The sequence below is a fragment of the Macaca nemestrina genome, chromosome 9 (assembly GCF_043159975.1).
Source record: "Macaca nemestrina isolate mMacNem1 chromosome 9, mMacNem.hap1, whole genome shotgun sequence".
Taxonomy (NCBI): Eukaryota; Metazoa; Chordata; class Mammalia; order Primates; family Cercopithecidae; genus Macaca; species Macaca nemestrina.
Window position 1 is genome coordinate 124331853 of NC_092133.1, and position 20307 is coordinate 124352159.

At 36.5% G+C, this 20307-nt stretch overlaps 1 protein-coding gene and 1 pseudogene across 4 annotated transcripts in view; both read right to left on the reverse strand.

Moving 5' to 3' along the window:
• LOC105488276 (MAM and LDL receptor class A domain containing 1) overlaps window positions 1–20307 on the reverse strand; it is a 1027522-nt gene that overhangs the window by 271317 nt on the left and 735898 nt on the right. For 3 of the 4 annotated variants that reach the window (XM_071070418.1, XM_071070419.1, XM_024794882.2), the window contains 2 exons: window positions 8128–8256; window positions 775–936 (listed from right to left, as the gene is read on the reverse strand). In XM_071070418.1, the coding sequence (XP_070926519.1) occupies window positions 775–936; window positions 8128–8256 (291 nt within the window). The remainder of the gene's footprint in view (window positions 1–774; window positions 937–8127; window positions 8257–20307) is intronic. The other variant, XM_071070417.1, reaches the window with a different exon arrangement.
• LOC112427789 (non-histone chromosomal protein HMG-14 pseudogene) lies at window positions 10131–19752 on the reverse strand (annotated as a pseudogene).

A 20307-nucleotide genomic window follows, 5' to 3' on the forward strand; every position in this document is an offset into this window, starting at 1 on the left:
GGAGGAGGCCACATTATGAAGGGCAATCCACTTTACTCAAAGCTCATCAATTTAAATGTTGATCTTATCCAAAACACCTCCAAATTGACAAATAAAATTAGCCATCACAAATATCTTAGGTTTTTTTAATCCCTAATAAAAGCTAGATTTCTAAGATAAATTCTGAGTCAGTAGGACTTCTTCGTAAGAGTAAATAAGATTACAAGCTTACTCCTACTTTGAGTCTATTAACTGTAAAGCCATTAAAGATTGCATAATCTGAAATCACACGGCAGAAAGCAAAACTTGTGAAGACTGTGCTGATGCTCACTCATTCCATCACCACTTAGCATTTTACGCTTTGGCTCCTGTACTTCCAAATGATGGAAAGGAAACTGGTGGTCAGCCATTTCATTGTTGTGACTGGCCATTGTCACGACAGGATAACTTTTAGCATTGTCAGTTGTGTATCTTTGGATATTGCAATCATTAATCTGAATGCCACCCACCTACCCTCTCCCAATTGGGGAATTTAATGGCACCTTTAGGGTAGAGTAAAATCTGTGAATCTCTTAAAATATGAGTGGTGAGCTTCTTTGTTGTAGCAGTGTCAGCTCTGGGTCTATTTAGTAATTCAGAGTTTGCAATAGAAGGGACTAGCCCTCTTTCCGTAAAAATCTACTGAGCTCTGTCCCCACATACACATAAGAAATGCACACTGAAATTCACACAAATTGTTAAAGCAGGTTTCCAGATAAGTGGATTTCATGGTCTGGGGATGGCTACTAGACATACCTGGCGTGTGATCAGAGTCTGGAATTAATGCTTCGGCAGGAATTCTGCTGCCAATGGCCCAGTCCAAGTCATCCTCAGAGTCTTGAGTAAGACTGCAGGCTGTGGTCCAATTTCCTGAACTTGTTTCAAAATTGCAGCTTCCTGTTGTGCTTGTATACTGTGCTGGGGAAGCAAAAATATTAATGGAAGTTTCTGGAAATGTCTATCACCTTTGCTGTTACCCTATATTTGGGATCATTTAAAATTAATATCTGCATATTCTAATTCTTTATAAATATATTTACAGCATCAAGACATTTGTACTCATTGATAATATTTTAATTGAAGGATCTAGAAGCAGTGTATGAATGTTGTCACTTATCCATTAAGGAGTTATATGCATTGATGAAAAATATTTATAGATGATAGTTAAAACTGTGTCTACACATGAACAATGAACATAACATTATGCTAATACAAGATTATTCAGGTCAAATAAATAAACAGCTTCAGTTGTCTGGATGTTTAATTCACTTCCTTCCCTTATTCCGATGTTTGAATAGCATAGCCTATCAGTGACACAAAGTCATTTACTAAAGAAAAGGCACTTTGGGAGAAGTAGTAAACTATATAGGACACAAATTATCTCGGACACCATACCAGTCACTGCAGCATCACATATCAGAGCTAGTCACTAAAAAAGAAAGAAATTCTCTTCTAAAAGTGTTGATTGATAACTCCTTAAAAATTAAATTATTCACAATGAGAAAAATTAATAGATAATAACTGTATCTATTTCTAGTCACCTGTGAAAAGTGCCATCATGATACCCAGATCTAGGCTTTCATTTTTCTTTCTCTTTTTTGTACATCAGTTATTACTTTTGAGTACCCACAGTAAAATCAGACTGTGTTGTACAGACAGAAAGAATGATAGGGTGATTTAATCGGTATGAATCAACTGAGGTCATCATTTACTTTTCCTTTCTTTTTAGAAAGAAAGTTTGTGTTATTTTTAAAATTTCTTCTCGTTCACAACTTTTCCTGAACATACAACCAATGTTAGCATATAGAAATGTAATCAGAAAAAAAGCCTTGCTGTAAAAATAGACACTAAATATATAGCAAGCAAAGCTTTAATATTTCCATACAAAACTTTCTGGATCCCTGAGATTATTTAAATAAAATATTAGCATTTTACTTCTCAAGCATTATTGCATCTTATCCCTACAAATTACAACCACTTGTATTCATGTACATTCCTTTCATTCATTCTATATAACTATATCATCTATTGCTTCTTGTATGCTTATTTATGGGCTATGTGTGTCTTTTTTGTGTTTGTCATGCCAGTGTTATATAATATAGGTTTTTATTATATGATATGGATAAAAAATGAGACATTCTATTCTGCTGGTGTTTAGCCAACACATCTGTAAAAATTCAGAATCTTGCAATGGATATAAAAGACAGCCATTATGTCTTTAGAATGATGTCACCTGCACATTCTTTACTAGTGTTCTGTGTAAGTGACTCCCTGATATACAGCCCAACAATATTAATTCTACATCCTTTTTTATTCTCTGTTATCATCCTTGCACCCTCTGTCCTGCCTTGCTTAATATATGACTTTATCTTTGACTCTAAAGATACTTATCCAATCAGGATAAATTCTCTTACATTTCATTCTCTCAATCTCAAACTATGCCACCTTTCTCTTTCCTAAGGCTAATCTCTGTTTATGATCTCAACTCCTTATCAAAACACTGCTATTGACATTCCACAGCTTCATTTTCTTCAAAGTTACATATTTTTCCATGTCCTTCAATTTCACATTCTCTTCTAATTCCTTTCTTCTATTTTGCAGTCATACAGCCAGGCTGCCCTTATTAATTTAAAAATATTCACATATATTTGCTTGCTTACATTTCTCACTCTGTATTGGCCTTAGTCATCCCTTTCCATGGGCTTTCACACTTTTACGCAGATGTCCCACCAATCAACGACCGCGATGGTTAATTTGAAATTATTTGAGGTTATTAATTTGAGATCTTTCCAACTTTTTGATGTGGGCATTTGGTGCTATAAATTTCCCTCTTAACACTGTCTTAGTTGTGTCCCAGAGATTCTGATATGTTGCATGCATGTTCTCATTAGTTTCAAAGAACTTCCTGATTTCTACCTTAATTTCATTATTTACCCAAAAGTCATTTAGAAGCAGATTGTTTAATTTCTGTGTAAATACATTATATTGGGAGATCTTCTTGGCACTGATGTCCATTTTTATTGTACTGTGATGGTTGGTATAATTTCATTTTTTTGGAAATTTGCTGAGGATTATTTTATGTACAACTGCGTGGTCAATTTTAAAGTATGTGCCATCTGGCAATAAGAATGTATATTCTGTGGTTTTGGGGTGGGGTGTTCTGTAGATGTCTATTAGGTTCATTGGTCAAGTGTTGAGTTCAGGTCCTGAATATCTTTGTTAATTTTCTGCCTCAATTATCTGTCTAATACTGTCAATGGGGTGTTGAAGTCTTCCACCATTATTGTTTGGGAGTCTAAGTCTCTTCATAGGTCTCTAGAAACTGGATTTATGAATATGGGTACTCCTGTGCTGGGTGCATATATATTTAGGATAGTTAGGTCTTCTTGTTGAATTGAATCCTTTACCATATCTACTGTCATTGTCTTTTTTGATCTTTATTGATTTAAAGTCTATTTTGTCTGAAATGAGGTTTGCAATCTCTGCTTTTTTCTGATTTCCATTTGCTTGGTAGATTTTTCTCCTTTCCTTTATTTTGAGCCTATGGGTGTCACTGAGTGTGAGATGGGTCTCTTGAAGACAGCCAACCACTTGGTCTTGCTTCTTTATTTAGCTTGCCACTCTGCGCCTTCTAATTGGGGCATTTTGCCCATTTATATTCAAGGTTAACATGATATGCATGGATTTAATCCTGTCATCATGTCATTAGCTGGCTGTTATGCAGACTTGTGTGTCTGGTTGCTTATAGTGTCACTGGTCTGTGTACTCAGGTGTGTTTTTGTAGTGGCTGGTGATGGTCTTCAGAAGCTCTTGTAAGGCAGGTTTGCGGATAATGAATTATCTCAGCATTTTCTTGTCTCAGTTATTTCTCCTTCATTTGTGAAGTCTAGTTTGCCTGTATGTGAAATTCTTGGTTGTAGCGGTTTTTTGGGTTTTGGTGTGTGTGTGTGTGTGTGTGTGTGTGTGTGTTTAGAATGTTGAATATAGGCCCCCAATTTCTTCTGGCTTGGAGGGCAAAAGATTCACTGCTGAAAGATTCACTGTTAGTCTGATGAGGTTCCCTTTGTAGGTGACCTGCCCTTTCTTTTTAGCTACCTTTAACATTTTTTCTTTCATTTTGACCTTGGGAAATGTGATTATTATGGCCAGGTGTGGTGAATCATACCTGTAGTCCCAGCAATTTGGGAGGCCAAGGCAGGCAGATCACTTGAGATCAGGAGTTCGAGACCAGCCTGGCCAATATGGCAAACTCCCATCTCTACTAAAAATAGACAAATTAGCTGGGTGTGGTGGTAGACACCTGTAATCCCAGCTACTAAGGAGGCTGAGGCAGGAGAATTGCTTGAACCTGGGAGGTGGAGGTTGCAGTGAGCTGAGACTATGTCACTGCTCTCCAGCCTGGGCGACAGAGCAAGACTCTAGCTCACAAAAAAAAAAAAAAAAAAAAAGTCATGATTATGTGTCTTGTGGATGATCTTCATGTGTAATATCTTGCAGGGGTTCTCTTCATTTCCTGAATTTGAATGTTGGTCTCTTTAGTGAGGTTGGCGAAATTTTTATTAACAATATCCTGAAAGCAATTTTTCAAGTTGCTTGCTTCCTCCCTGTCTCTTTCAGGGATACCAGTGATTCATTGATTTGGCCTCTTAACATAATCACATATTTCTCAGAGAATTTTTTCATTCCTTTTTATTCTTTTTTCTTTATTTTTGTCTATGTTATTTCAGTAAGCCAGTCTTCAAGCTCTGTGATTTTTTTCCTAAACTTGTTCTATTCTGGTGCTAATACTTGTGATTACATCGTAAAATTCTTGTAGTGTGCTTTTCAGCTCCATTAGGTGAGTTAGGTTATTTTATTATACTGGATATTCCGTCTGTCAGCTCCTGCATAACTTAATTGCTATTCTTAGCTTCTTTGGATTGGGTTTCAATGTCGTCCTGAATCTCAATATTTGTTTCTACCCATATTCTGAATTCTGTGTGTGCCATTTCAGCCATCTCACCTGATTAAGAATGCTTGCTGGAGAACCAGTGTGGTCCTTTGGAGAACAGAAGACACTCTGGCCATTTGAGTTGCCAGAGTGCTTTCACTGGTTCTTTCTTATTTCTGTGTGCAAATGTTCCTTTAACTTCAGCGTAGATTGAGTACAGTCATTAGAATTCTTTTCTGGATGTTTCCAGAGGACTTAGGCTTTGTTCAGGGTCCTCATTTGTAGCTGACTTCTTGCCTTTGGTTTGATGGAGGGTATGTTGGCAAAGCACTTTGGCGTTGAAGATTTGCGGTGTAATCCAGCCAGCATGTGGTGCTAAGTGCAGGGGTCAGTAGGTAGGCTCTTAATCATGTGGTTCCTCTGTATTTCCTCACAGATGCAGCTGTGCTCCCTCTTAATGCTCTAAATGTGTGGGCTCCTCTTTCACCTGAGTGCTGACTGCAGTTTATGGGCTTGAATTTGTCCAAGTTTTTACTGTTTCATGGGTGACTATTAAATGCCCTGCTTAGTACATCTTGTGGGGAAAATGGTGATTTCACACGTTTTAGAGACTTCCATTGAAATTAATTCCTTACACTCAGTATTTTTAAAAATACACTTTTTTCATGAATTTTTTTTTTTTGAGATGAGTCTCACTCTGTTGCCCAGGCTGGAGTGCAGTGGCACAATCTTGGCTCACTGCAACCTCTGCCTCCCAGGTTCAAGCAATTCTCTGCCTCAGCCTCCCGAGTGGCTGGGATTACAGGCATCCACCACCAGGTCTGACTATTTTTTTATTTTTTATTTTTAGTAGAGACGGGGTTTCACCATATTGGCCAGGCTGGTCTTGAACTCCTGACCTTGTGATTCACCCACATCGGCCTCCCAAAGTGCTGAGACTACAGGTGTGAGCCACCACGCCTGGCCGGTGAATTTAAAATAAGCTAGAAATAACACTAGAAAATGTTACTCAGTGCACTATAAGTTTTATTTGAGAATGTACATACTATGAAAGAAATACATGATATTTTATAAAATTAATACTATAATTCTCTGGTATTAGTAATAAAGTCTTAAGATGTGTTGATTGTTTTGACTTTTTAAAAATACTTTCATTTAAAATTAAAATACAAAATGAACATTGAAGACATTATGGTAAGTGACATAAGCCAGTCACAGAAAAAGAAAACTACTATGTGATTCCACTTATATGAGGTACCTAGAAGAGAAATGAAAGATCTTTTATAGAGATGGAAAGGAGAAGGGTAGTTACCATGGTCTAGGGGAAGGGGTAAATGGAGGGTTATTCTTTAATTAGTACAGTTTTAGTTTTTTGGATAAAAATAGTTCTAGAGATGGATGGTGGCAGTGGTTGCACAATACAAATGTACTTAATGCCATTAAATTATACATTTAAATGGTTAAAATGGTAAATTTTTTATTATGTATTTTTTACCACAGCTTTTTAAAGTTTAAAAATATATTAAAAATTTTAAATAGAAAATGAGCCCATTGGAAGCATCAGTATAAGATTCTAAGAAATAAAAATTAAATTGAGCTATAAAATAAAAATGTAAATATGCTTGTGTGTTAGTTTGTCTCCAAAAAGATCACCCTACAACCTTCTCTACATTTGACGTGTGATGTTTTCCCATTGAAAGTCTAGTCTAGACTTTGTTATTTGCTTGGCCATTAGCAGGAATCAGGTATGGTATTATGGAACATCTGAGGCTAAATCAAAGTAACGGTTGCTATTTTTCCTGAGGGTCAGGGGACACTTTCTAGTAGAAGCCAGCCTTGTGTACAATGGCTTACCGCCCTGTGGCTGCCATGTTATGTAAAGCCCAAGTCACATGCACTACTCTGGAGGATGAGACACCATCTCTAGTAAGACAGAGAGACCAAAGAGTATCAAGAGAAGAAGTCATCCTGGATGTGATTATCCAGCTCCACCCTATCAGTTCGACTCAGGCCATCACAGACAAATCGCCCAGAAGAGCCCTTCCTGAATTACTGACCCAAAAAATTGTGAGCAAAATGTAACAGTGGCCTAGACCACTAACTTCTGGGGTAGCTTGTTAGGCAGCAAATGGTAACTGCAACAGTAGCTCGGATGGTATCAATATTCTCTAGCAAAGATAAGATATATGGAAAAAAGATCCTTTTTTTCCCAATAAGATATATGGAAAAAAGATCCTTTTTTTCCCAATAAGATATATGGAAAAAAGATCCTTTTTTTCCCAATAAGATATATGCAAAAAACGTTGGGAGGCTGAGGCGGGTGGTTCACGAGGTCAGGAGATTGAGACCATCCTGGCTAACATGGTGAAACCCCATCTCTACTAAAATTACAAAAAATTATCCGGGCATGGTGGCGGGCACCTGTAGTCCCAGCTACTCGGGAGGCTGAGGCAGGAGAATGGCATGAACCTGGGAGGCAGAGCTTGCAGTGAGCCGAGATCGTACCACTGTACTTGAGCCTGGGGGACACAGCAAGACTCTGCCTCAAAAAAAAAAAAAAAAAAAAAAAAAAGATATATGGAATAAAGATCCTTTGAATTTAAATATCTGCTCATATTTTAAAATTATATACTTAGTTTTTTATATAAGTTTTAAAACATTGCTTGAATTAAAGCTTGAATAAAAATCCAATGGGGCCCATCCAGTCCTCTTTCTCCAGTGCAATGTAATTGATAAAATTAATTACTAAACTGGTATTTATTAAAAGTGCTGATTTTCAGCCACATATACAAAATTAACAATTTTTTGGAAAAAAATAATAGAAAAAACAAATGAAGACCAATAAAGAAAGGCAGATTGCTACTGCAGTTCCTAGAAACTTTAATTCTAACCCTACACACAGTGTGCCTAATTACAGAATGGGATTATTTTTTGGTAAAATGATTTTCTATAGACTTGTTGCAGTTCTCAGTATAGGGGTAAAGAATATGAAAGGACTGCCATTTATATTTGTATTTGGTACTTGTATACAAATTTGGGGAAATATTTGGGCTATTCTAAATCTACTCTAGTGCATGAAAATAATACTTCTTCTCCATCATCAATGCCAATATCTAACACTACTTATAAAGGAAAACCTCTGCTGAACTGGCTGCCATACAGCAGACAGATAAACTTACCACAGTGAGCTTCATCAGACCTATCAGAGCAGTCTGGCTTATAATCACAAACAAGGTGGGATGCAATGCACTTCTTGTCCCGACACAAAAAATCAGTGGTTTCTGGACAAATCTCAGAGATCTCTCCCACTAGAGAAAAACAAAAAAAACCCAAAAGCAGTATTTAGCCAATATTTTCATTAAAGGTTCTGGTTAGGTATATTACAGATTTCAACTAGTGAGCTGGTTAAGGATTTCAACAGTTACCTAAGGTGGACTTCCCCAACTTCCTCTTTCTCAGTCCCATCATCAATAGTTCAACAAGTTATACTGATTCTACTTCTGAAATACCTTTTATGCACTTTGATGGTGCTGAAAATCTCCTTGCCCATGATTCTCATTAATAAGATGCGCAAGTTTGTGGCCCGTAACTACCTAGAACCTGGTAAAGGGTGTGTGCAGCCTGCCTCCAAATCCTACTCACTGTCAGCATGCACTGATGGGATTTCCTGGCCATTTGTGCTGCTCATAATGCCTCTGGTGATCTGGGTCTATAGCACAGACACGAACTTTAGCGGTATGTTCCCGTCTTGACTATTTTACATAAAGAAGATGTTCAACTTAACTAATTTTTTTGTTGTTCAAAGCAACTGTCTATTTCTGCTGAATTTTCACATGAACATACTGGCTTGTGGAGGTTTCATACTCTAGATTTTATTTTGCTTTTTCTGACTCCCATGGGGCAAGATTTTCCTTTTTATACACACAATTAAAGTGTCCATTGGCAAGTACAGAGAACTAACACTATCTTAGGCAAAAGAATGGAGTATTTAATACACATCCTTGTATAAAAAATAGTCGAGCCAGCAGACACCGTCAGCAAATTAATTGGCAGCAGATTTTAGGAAATGAATGCGTGTTTTTTTCCTAAGACTAAATAGCATGTATTGTGTCTTTTGCCATGATGATCTGAATTTAATTTGAAATCACAGTCTAATTTTTATTCATAAGCCAATTTTTCTGCACTGAGCAAAGTCCTGCTACCTCAGTTTGTGTTGTTTTGGTTTGTCATTTCCCTCTTCCACGTTGGCCTCCCTTCACCTCACCCCAACCCTACCCTCACCCTCCTAACCCCCACCCCCTGCCCCACTTGGCTCCTTCTGTAGGATTTGATGTTTCATTCTGTTTACATCAGTTTTAACGAGAGGTATGCCTGTACTTGCTTGTGCAGAAAACATCGTTCCAGATTCCATTGACTGGGTTTATGTCCCTTCACCTGGTTTTTAAGGTTATTTAAATGTCTAATGTATTTTATTGTAACAAACATTGTTTTGCCAACATTGCCTATTTCACTGGCACATCACAGCCTAATTTAGAAAGAAAAATCAAACATTTTAAATGGACGAAGAAAAAAAAGATAAAAAGATATTTTTTTCTTTCATAATTGAGATTGTATTGGTTGAGTACAGACATTTCAATTTGTACACCATTCTTAACACATGTACCAAAAATCTAAAAAGCTATATATTGTAATTCTCTTTTAAAGTTATTCCGACTGAATAGCATGTACACTACATATTCAAATTTTTGATCTTTCACAGCACAGTAACAAAGTTATTAGGAAAATAGGACTATCACAACCAAAGAGGCTACAGAGTGCCCACAATGCTGACAGGGAGAGCCAGGATCGAGGAGTAGTTTTCTTCAGGAAACAATTCTACTACAAAACAACATGGGAATAGAAGTACTTTAAAATGTTAACGACATTAGATACAGGATTGTGACTCCATACTGCCATTTAATATGCTTTGTATTATAGGATATGAAAACTAATCCCTCATCTATGGAATGTTAAGCTGACACCCAAGGCAGTGAAAGCCTTCCATAATTCAATATCACACACTATTCTCTGGTTGTAACAAAAAATAAACAACCAGCGAATGATTTCACCTCTTAAAATAAAGCATTTACACTTTAAAAATAGGATGAGATGGGATTCCCTCCTTCTTAAAAATGTTTCTGGAGCTACTAAACAACTTACATTTACAAAATAGCTGATAAAAATATTTCCCTGGATTATACCAGAAGGGAGACAGGGACCGCTGATAAGACATGGTACTTAGTATTAATCAGACTTGGCTTCTTTCTCTCCTGCTTCATCAGAGGCTGGACTCTCCACAGTTTTCATTTCCCAGTTTTCTGCAGGTAACTTTTCTTTACTTTCTTGGTTAACCACTTAGGCCTGTTTTCCCTTTGCTCTCCTTTTCCCTTTTGTTTTTGCTTTTTTGTCTGAAGATGTATCCTTCGCTGCTGCCTTTTTCGGCTTCGCTTCCACTTTTGCAGGAGCAGGTTTACCTGACAACCGCGCTGATCTCCTGTTGGGCTCTTCCTTTGGCGGCCCCTTTAGCGGAGCTCACCTTCCTCTTGGGCGTCCTGACTCTGGAAGGGCGTGTGCGCGGTGCCTGGCACTGCCGCTCCTCCTGCCCTCTGAGCTGCTGAGACCCCTGGTGGGGGATGGTGGGAGAACTGGATGGAACCGGATTGGGAGCCCGCCTTCTCCCCTGACCACCAAAATTATTCAGTACACGGGATCTTAATAACCCATGTAATAATCCAAACTACTTCTTAGTAAATGCAAAGTACTCTTAACAAAAATCCTAACTCTGCAGGGAGGCCATTCATGACATTTGACTTCTTTGCATGGCCACACGCCTTTCCATAGTTGTACAGGTGGGGACTGAGGCTGACCATTACCTAGCACATAAATCCAAACCCCTAATAAAGACATTAAAAATCCTTTGTTCTTGGTTCCAGCTCAGTTTTCCAGTCTCATTTTCTGTGCCTCTTAAGTACCTGCAATTGCTCTATATCCTATGACTGAAGGTTTCACAAATCTGTCCCTTGCTTTTCTTGTTTTCATGCATTCACAGGAGGTACTTCCTCGGTCTGCCCTGACTATTCCCCCCAGAGCCCCGGGTGCCCGTTCCCCAAACTTACCATTCAATGAAATGACTTCTCTTTCTCTACTTTTGTCTTGCCTTTCTCATTGCCATCTTTGCCCCAGGTGAGACACTCCTGTTTCATGCCACCTAAGTACCCATTTATTCCTATATTACAATGAGTATCATCACATATAAGAGCTATTTACACATGGCTGGCTGTCCCCCCAGACTCCAAGCTCCTTAGAAGCAAAAGTTTTTATTGTGTTCTCTTGGGCCTCACACAGAACCTGATACATAGTTGGCTCTTTATAAATCGTGGTTATCATAATTTCGGAAACAATAGTTTCATCTAAAGGGGACTTAGAAAAGTGAATTGACATTGAATTTTTAGAGTAATTCATATATTTAAATATTATTTCATCAGATATGTAGTCAAATGATAATACTTCACAGATTCATAGTGACTTATATTAAAGGTTCACAATTTTATCAACTTCAACAAATTAAATTCAGCAGTTCCTTTGTTACATAGTGATTATAGGTTCAGAGGTGATGTACCTGAGGTGGAGGTAATTTTCTGACAGGCAGTACTTCCACAAATTAAAAAAAAACACAACTCTACAGACTTGACTAAAAGTGCATATCCAGAGTCTTTGGATTATGCCCATAATACAATAGATAAAACCTGTATGACATCCAAAACCAATTTACCAGTAAAATTTAGTGTTTACAAATATGAAGACTGAAGAGAGAACATCTAAGACAACAGCAAAAGGTCCAATTATGGGCATTAACAAGACAACAACTTAAAGGTCATGTTTACTGAGTAGTTTAGGAATTTTGCCACATAATTTAAATTAACACTAGTGAGAATTTACAGTTAACCCTAGGGCAGTATGTAGACATTTTTTCCATATGCAAGTCTATGCATTTGAGATTATTTTATTTTTCCATGCCATAGGATGTAAAGCCATATAATTACTCCACAGGGGAAATATGCTTTGACTCACTCTAAATAATTGGTTCTTTGGTTTTTATTTTTAAAAATGGCTGAAATAGGCTACATCTCTAAATAAGGCTTCTTTTCTTTGATAATATAGAATAGCAGAGCCATGAAGAGAAATAAAGTGATGCTTTGAATTGCAGTCAACTGAACAATGACTAGAATATCTATGAAATATTAGGTGTCCAAAGGAAAAAAAAAAGCCTCACATATCTTTTTTAAGACAAGAATACAGTAAATTGAAAAGATCGATTTTTTTAATGAAAGACTCTTTTGCATGTGTTTAGCCATTTTGTATTTTTTATTCAGCCAAAATGGTAATGATAAAGGCAATAACTATTCACCTGGTTGTCAAATATATGAAATGAAAGATATCTCACATATTCCATATTTGATGATACAAGAATGGATAGAACATTGGTGCTCATAATAAAAGCTGAAAATAACCTGGCTAGCAGATTATGGCATGTGAAAAACTAGAATATTTACTTTGCTATAAAAAGACTGACAAATAGAGATCTAAAGACGTAACTAAAACATGAGAAACTGAAAGATCCTATGAAGGCCCTGGAAAACAATGCAGCCATAAGGAAAGAAAATTTAATCCAGTAAGAACATAAGGTATATATAGCACTAATCTACTGTAGATATAAACAAACTCTCATCAACCTGAAAGTGACACCAATTGGAAACTAGTTCCATTTTACTTTGAAACAAAACTTACAAATCCTCGACTCCATAAATTTCAATTTGGATTAAAATAATTTTGTACACAGAGCTCATTACACTGAACTAGATACAATCATTCTATAGATAATATTTATGAAGAAACACTTGTTTTATTACTTTCTTAAGCTGACGGCATTCAATATGCTCTGAGATTCCAGACGGCAAGTTTCACATGGGCATGTGTTTCTAAGCACCTTTGTTTTTCACATAACCACATGAAGAATATTAAACATAAAATGGGCATAATCCCTGCTTTGGAAGACCATGTTATTTAGTTGACAAATCCACATATTCAACTTTGGAATCAACTGAAAAGAAACAATTGGAGTTTTTAAGGCTACTATGTATCTGTGGAAGATCTAGTGAAATTCCAAGTGCAAGAGAAATTTCCCATGGAATACGGTGAATCAGGAAACATATCTAAGAAAAGTCTTAAGCAAGTAAACATCTAGATGCATTGAAGGCATGAAAGGAGTTTAGACCACAACAAAGAATTTTAACTATCAAAGACTCAAAGACGTCCATGAGTGAGCAGGAGTTAAAAACACTGATCCAAACAAAACAAAACAAAACAAAACAAAACAAAATAAAACAAAACACTGATCAGACTTACAAAGGTATGTTGTTCTGTGAAGTATTGAGAAACTAAGTCTTTTGGTTCTGAAAATGCAGGTTGACATTTGATTTAATGTGATAAGTAAATGGAAACCTCTGAGTCTTTAAAATATATTTTATTATAATAAGAATTTAAATAGATAATGTAGAAAAAAATCTCTCCTCTTTACAAAATGTCTTTAACATTTTGTCACATTTTTCTTTTTAAAATTTTTTGTAAGTCGGTTATACACTTGTAATCATATACACAATATTTTCTCCACTTCTTTATATTTATATCATATTTCATCTGATTTTCACTAATGTCTATAAAATATAATGAAAACTGAATATACCCTTACTTTAGTTAACAATTCCATTATGACGTTATTATAGAGTTTTCACATTATTTTACATTTAATCAAAACCACATTTAGCTTCTTCATAATTGGAAGTATTTATGTAAGACAGACTCCTAAAATGCCATTATTGGGTATAAAAATGTCTTGATGAATTTGTGTCTTTTAGGGCTTCTGATATCAATAAAATTGCTTTTCAAAAAAGCTACACTGATTTATTATTTTTAAAAAATTAATTTCAATAGCCTTGGGGTGAAAATGGTTTTGGTTACATGATGAATTGTATAGTGATAAAGTCTGGGCTTTCAGTGCAACTGCAATACAAATAGAGTACATTATATGCATCAGGCAGTTTTTCATCCCTCGACCTACTCTCTCAGCCTCCCTCTTCCTGAGGTTCCAGTGTTCTTCATACCACTCTGTATGCCACTCCATATATCTATAGCTTAGTTCCACTTATAAGTGAAAACATGCAGTATTTGGTTTTCCATTCCTGAGTTACTTCGCTTAAGACATTGGCTTCCAGTTCCATCCAAGTTGCTGCAACAGACATTATTTCATTATTTTGTATGCCTGAGTAGTATTTCATGGTGTATATATATCACATTTTCCTTATCCACTCATGGGTTGCTGAGTTCTTAGGCTGATTCTGTATCTTTACAGTTGTGAACTGTGCTGTTGATAAACCTACACAATTTTATTTTAGATTCCCAGGGTACATGGCACAAGTTTGTTACGTGGGTATATTGTGTGATGCTGAGGTTTGAGATACAAATAATCCTGTCACCTAGGTAGTGACCTTGTCACTAAAAGTTAGCATGTCAGTCCTTGCCCTCCTCCCTCCCTCCTCTCATCAATAGTTCCCAGTGTTTATTGTTGCCATCTTTATGTCCATGAGCACTCAAGGTTTAGCTCTCATGTTAAGTGAGAAAACGTGGTATTTGGCTTTCTGTTCCTACGTTAATTCACTTAGGATAATGGCCTCCAGGTACATCATGTTGCTGCAAAGGACGCATCATTCCTCTTTATGGCTGTGTGTTATTCCATGGTGTATAATATGTACATTTTCTTTATCCAATTCACTGTTGATGGGCATGTAGGTTGATTCCATGTCTTTGCTGTTGAGAATGGTGCTATGAAGAGCATATGCATACATGCATCTTTTTTTTAGTAGATTTATTTTCTTTTGAATATACATCAAGTAATGGGATTACTGAGTTGAATGGTAGTTCTATATTCTTTAAGAAATCTCCAAACTGTTTTCCACAGTGGCTAAACAAATTTACATTTCCACCAGCAGTATATAAGCATTACTTTTTCTCTGCAACCTCACCAGCATCTGTTATTTTTTGGCTTTCTAATAGTAGCCATTCTGACTGATGTGAAATGGTATCTCATTGTGGTTTTAATTTGTATTTCTCTGATGAGTGGTGAAGTGTAACATTTTTCATGTTCATTGGCCATATGTATGTCTTCTTTTGAGAAGTGTCTGTTCATGTCCTTTGCCCACTTTTTAATGTGTTTTTTTTTGTTATCAACTTCAGTTGCTTATAGATTCTGAATATTAGACCTTTGTTGCATGCATAGTCTGTGAATGTTTTCTCTCATTCTGTAAGTTGTCTGTTGACTCTGTTGATAGTTTCCTTTGCTGTGCAGAAGCTCTTTAATTAGGTCCCATTTGTCAATTTTTATTTTTGTTGCAATTGCTTTTGAGGACTTAGACATAAATTCTTTCCCAGGGTCAATGTCAAAAATGGTGTTTCCTATGGTTTTTTTTTTTCCTAGGATTCTTATAGTTTGAGGTCTTCCATTAAATCTTTAATCCATTTTGAGTTACTTTCTGTATATGGTAAAAAGTGTGTGACCTTATTTTGGGTTCTGTTGGTCTATGTGTCTATTTTTTGTACCAGTACCATGCTGTTTTGGTTAACGTAGCCTTATAATACAATTTGAAGTCAAGTAATGTGGTGACTCTAGTTTTGTTCTTTGCGCTTAGGATTATTCTGGCTATTTGGGCTCTTTTATGGTTCCATATGGATTTTAGGATAGTGTTTTCTAATTTTGTGAAAAATGATATTTGTTGTTTGATAGGAATAGCATTGAATCTCTGGAATTATTTGGGCAGTATGGCCATTTTAATGATACTGACTTTTCCAATCCATGAACATGGAATGTTTTTCCATTTTTTTGTGTTATTTATAGTTCTTCTTGTAGATATCTGTCACCTCCTTGGTTAGATGTATTCCTAAGTTTGTTTTGTTTATTGTTATTTTATTTTATTTTTTTTAGTGTGTGGCTGTTATAAATGGGATTGTGCTCTTTAGCTCTCATCTTATACTTTATTTGTATATATAAATGCTACTATTTTTTGTACATTGTTGTGGATCAGTTATAGGGTCCTTCTGGAAGAGTCTTTTGGACTTTCTAGGTATAGAATCCTATCATCAGCAAAGAGAGATAATTTGACTTCTTACCCTGTTTGGATGCCTTTTCGTCCTTTCTCTTACCTCATGGCTCTGGCTAGGACTTCCAGAAACTTTTCTACAAAATTGTTTTTTTGTTTGATTGATTTCTTTTTAGCTTTTTAATACATGAATTTTCCTTGTGATATATCTGTTTTGACTTGTTGATAAATTATCTTTGGACAGTTTTTATGGTAGGCATCTCTCAAAAGTTTTGAATTTACAAGCAAAAGTTAACTTCTAGTTAGACCTGGTAATTCTGGAGAGTAAACACTGATTGCTATTGAGCAGTGCAAATATGTTGACCAAGATAATGATCTGAACCCCAGTTCTTATAAAAGCTATAATCTTTAATAAGTCATTTAATGTGATTTCTAAATGAGAATAATAAGAATAATCACTCTCTCATACAAAGTACAGTGTGTTTATATCTAGTGATGCCAACAATTTAGAACCTTCCATTTATTCATGCCAGAAACATGTATCGAGCAACTATCAGACACTATGGAAAACACTGAGATAGCTCTCACCTTCGAGGAATTTATGATCCAGTGATGAAAAGTTATTAGTAAAACAGTATATTTAGTGCTATAATTGAATATATTTATGAGTTGTTGTCAGAAGACAATAAAAGTAGCCCTAGTTTGTACTGGTGTGTTAATATAAATTGTTGATGACATTTCGAATTACCTATCATCCTAGCGGGTCATTTAACCAAGTAGAATAATAGGCCAGACACTCAATAGAAAGGGATCAATTCCTTTTTGAGTTTCCTTATTTATAAAATTCCATTCTTCTCAGTTTCCTTATAAAGCAAGTTTGGCAACCTATTGCAAATAAATATGACTAGAAGATTCATACTTATGTGAAGGAAGAACAACATTTGAGAAAATAAACGGGACATATATTTTGGGAAGATCATGCACCCAAATGTCTCTTCACAGATGAACTACTTATTTCACTCGGTTGCTCTCCTACTGTAGAAGGAACTATCAGAGGCAAGTTTGCAAATAAAAGGACATCTCAGCACTGCCAATGATTTGATATCACATGACCAGTATTTTCAAATATCTAGAACATACACATAATAGAATATTTTCGATTCACCATGATAATTTAAGTCTATCTTAAGTTCAAAAGAATTAGGTTTAAAGGTCAATGCACATATCAGGCAATTAATAGCAACATGTCTGAAACTGTAACCTTAGTGATCTCAGTGACAGCACACTTCAGTTTGCATCGAAATTATCAGAGGTGTTATCAGAGTTACTGGACCATGTATTAGTGTACAGAAATAGTTTAGAAAAATATTTTAAAATGTGATTTCACTGGCAATACACAGAGGCAAGGGGCATGCTGAAAGGAGTATTTCCTGAAGTTTGACTTTTCATATTTTAAACAAAAAGATGACTTCATAAACTGTATGTATACTTGTTTGAAAGAAAAGTATATATACCAAACTATCTTTTCTGACATGAAACTCATTTTATCTTTAATATTTTGTGTATGGACATATTTTAAATATCCAGTTTTTAAGGACATAGCCATGGGCAAGGACTTCATGTCTAAAACACCAAAAGCAACGGCAACAAAAGCCAAAATTGACAAATGGGATCTAATTAAACTAAAGAGCTTCTGCACAGCAAAAGAAACTACCATCAGAGTGAACAGGCAACCTACAGAATGGGAGAAAATTTCTGCAATCTACTCATCTGACAAAGGGCTAATATCCAGAACCTACAAAGAACTCAAACAAATTTACAAGAAAAAAACAAACAACCCCATCAAAAAGTGGGCAAAGGATATGAACAGACATTTCTCAAAAGAAGACATGCATACAGCCAACAGACACATGAAAAAATGCTCATCATCACTGGCCATCAGAGAAATGCAAATAAAAATCACAATGAGATACCATCTCACACCAGTTAGAATGGCGATCATTAAAAAGTCAGGAAACAACAGGTGCTGGAGAAGATGTGGAGAAATAGGAACACTTTTACGCTGTTGGTGGGATTGTAAACTAGTTCAACCATTGTGGAAAACAGTATGGTGATTCCTAAGGATCTAGAACTGGAAATACCATTTGACCCAGCCATCCCATTACTGGGTATATACCCAAAAGATTATAAATCATGCTGCTATAAAGACACATGCACACGTATGTTTATTGCGGCACTATTCACAATAGCAAAGACTTGGAATCAACCCAAATGTCCATCAGTGACAGACTGGATTAAGAAAATGTGGCACATATACACCATGGAATACTATGCAGCCATAAAAAAGGATGAGTTTGTGTCCTTTGTAGGGACATGGATGCAGCTGGAAACCATCATTCTCAGCAAACTATTGCAAGAACAGAAAACCAAACACCACATGTTCTCACTCATAGGTGGGAATTGGACAATGAGATCACTTGGACTCGGGAAGGGGAACATCACACACCGGGGCCTATTATGGGGAGGGGGCCGGGGGGAGGGATGGCATTGGGAGTTATACCTGATGCAAATGACGAGCTGATGGGTGCTGACAAGTTGATGGGTGCAGCACACCAACATGGCACAAGTATACATATGTAACAAACCTGCACGTTGTGCACATGTACCCTAGAACTTAAAGTATAATAATTTAAAAAAATAATAAATAAATAAATAAAATGAATTCTTCATATAATTTTAGAACAATTGATTGCTGAACCCTAGGCTATGCATACTTCAAATCACTGGTTTACAGTTTCAGACTGCTCCTCCCCCCAAAAAAAAAGCCTGTTTAGAAGGCCTAGAAAGAAGGAAGAAGAGATAACAAGAAATTAAAGCAACACAAGAACAAAACTCAGAACTGGTATACCTGACAAGGACCACTATGCTGTTACACAAAAGGAAACATTTTCAGTGCCTTAGTGATTCAGAAGTCATCATTCACTCCTTGCTTCTTAGCAGTTTCTACTACTGCACTAAAAGAACCCTTGCTTAAATATCTAATGATGTCCTAATTACCATTTTAAAATAAATGTCAACCCTTCCCATTCTGGATTTATTGCTGCTGCTGATACGCTGAAAACGCCTTCTGCTTTGAAACCTCAATTCCTTAAGCTCTTTGGCATGGTATTCCTGGAACTCTGTCAAAGTCTCAACCTTCCTTCTCCTCTTTTGGTTCCTTTTCCAGTCCAGACTTTTAAATTCTAGAAAAACAAACTGTGACCCCCAACTCATTTTCCTTTGTAGTCCCACTTGATTTTAACTGCTATCTGGAGGCTGATGGCCTGATGTCTACAATGGCAACCTGTTCCTTTTGCTGAGATCTAAACACTTATTGTTTAGATCTGTGAGATTTCTCTGCAACATATCAGACATACTAAACAGGATTAAAAATTCACACACTATCTTCTTTCTTTGCCTCCTAATTTATTTATCATTCTCTACTCCTTGACTCATGAGCAATCTCAGGATAACCATCCATGTATGGTCCGGAGATGCACACCATCTTCTTTCATGCATTTGTCCCTCCTCAGCCACGTGGTTGAGAAGGATGGTTATTTCAGGTCCTGTGGTCATGCTTCTATAGCACATGCTTGTTTCTGGGCTGTGGCTGCTCACACAGGCACTTTATCAGCTCGTTTTGCTACTAGGTGAGCTCATAAGGCTGAGTTCTAACCCACGGAATGTGAGTAGAAGTAATGTGCACACATCCAGGTGAGGCCACACAGACTTCTGCACACTGTTCCCCATGTTCTGTACCTCTCCACGTGGATGGAAAAGTCATGATCAGCGGGATGGACCTTGAAGGCCACAGATTGAAGGCCTGGGTCCCTGAGTAAATACAACAGAAAAGCCGCTTCACCAATCTGTTTACATGACAACTACTGTAAAGGGAACAGGAGATACACTTCCTGGATTATGAATTTTTTTTTGGATCGATTTTGTTATAGCAGTAGCCTGATATGATAAGGATGTGACGATGATGACGGTGACACTAGCACTTATGGAGAATTTATTACATGCCTTATTCAATTTAAGCACGTTACATATTAACATATTAACTCATATAATTCTCCAAACAGCTTCGTGAAGCAGGTACTAGAATTCTTACTATTTCGCTTACCTAATTTC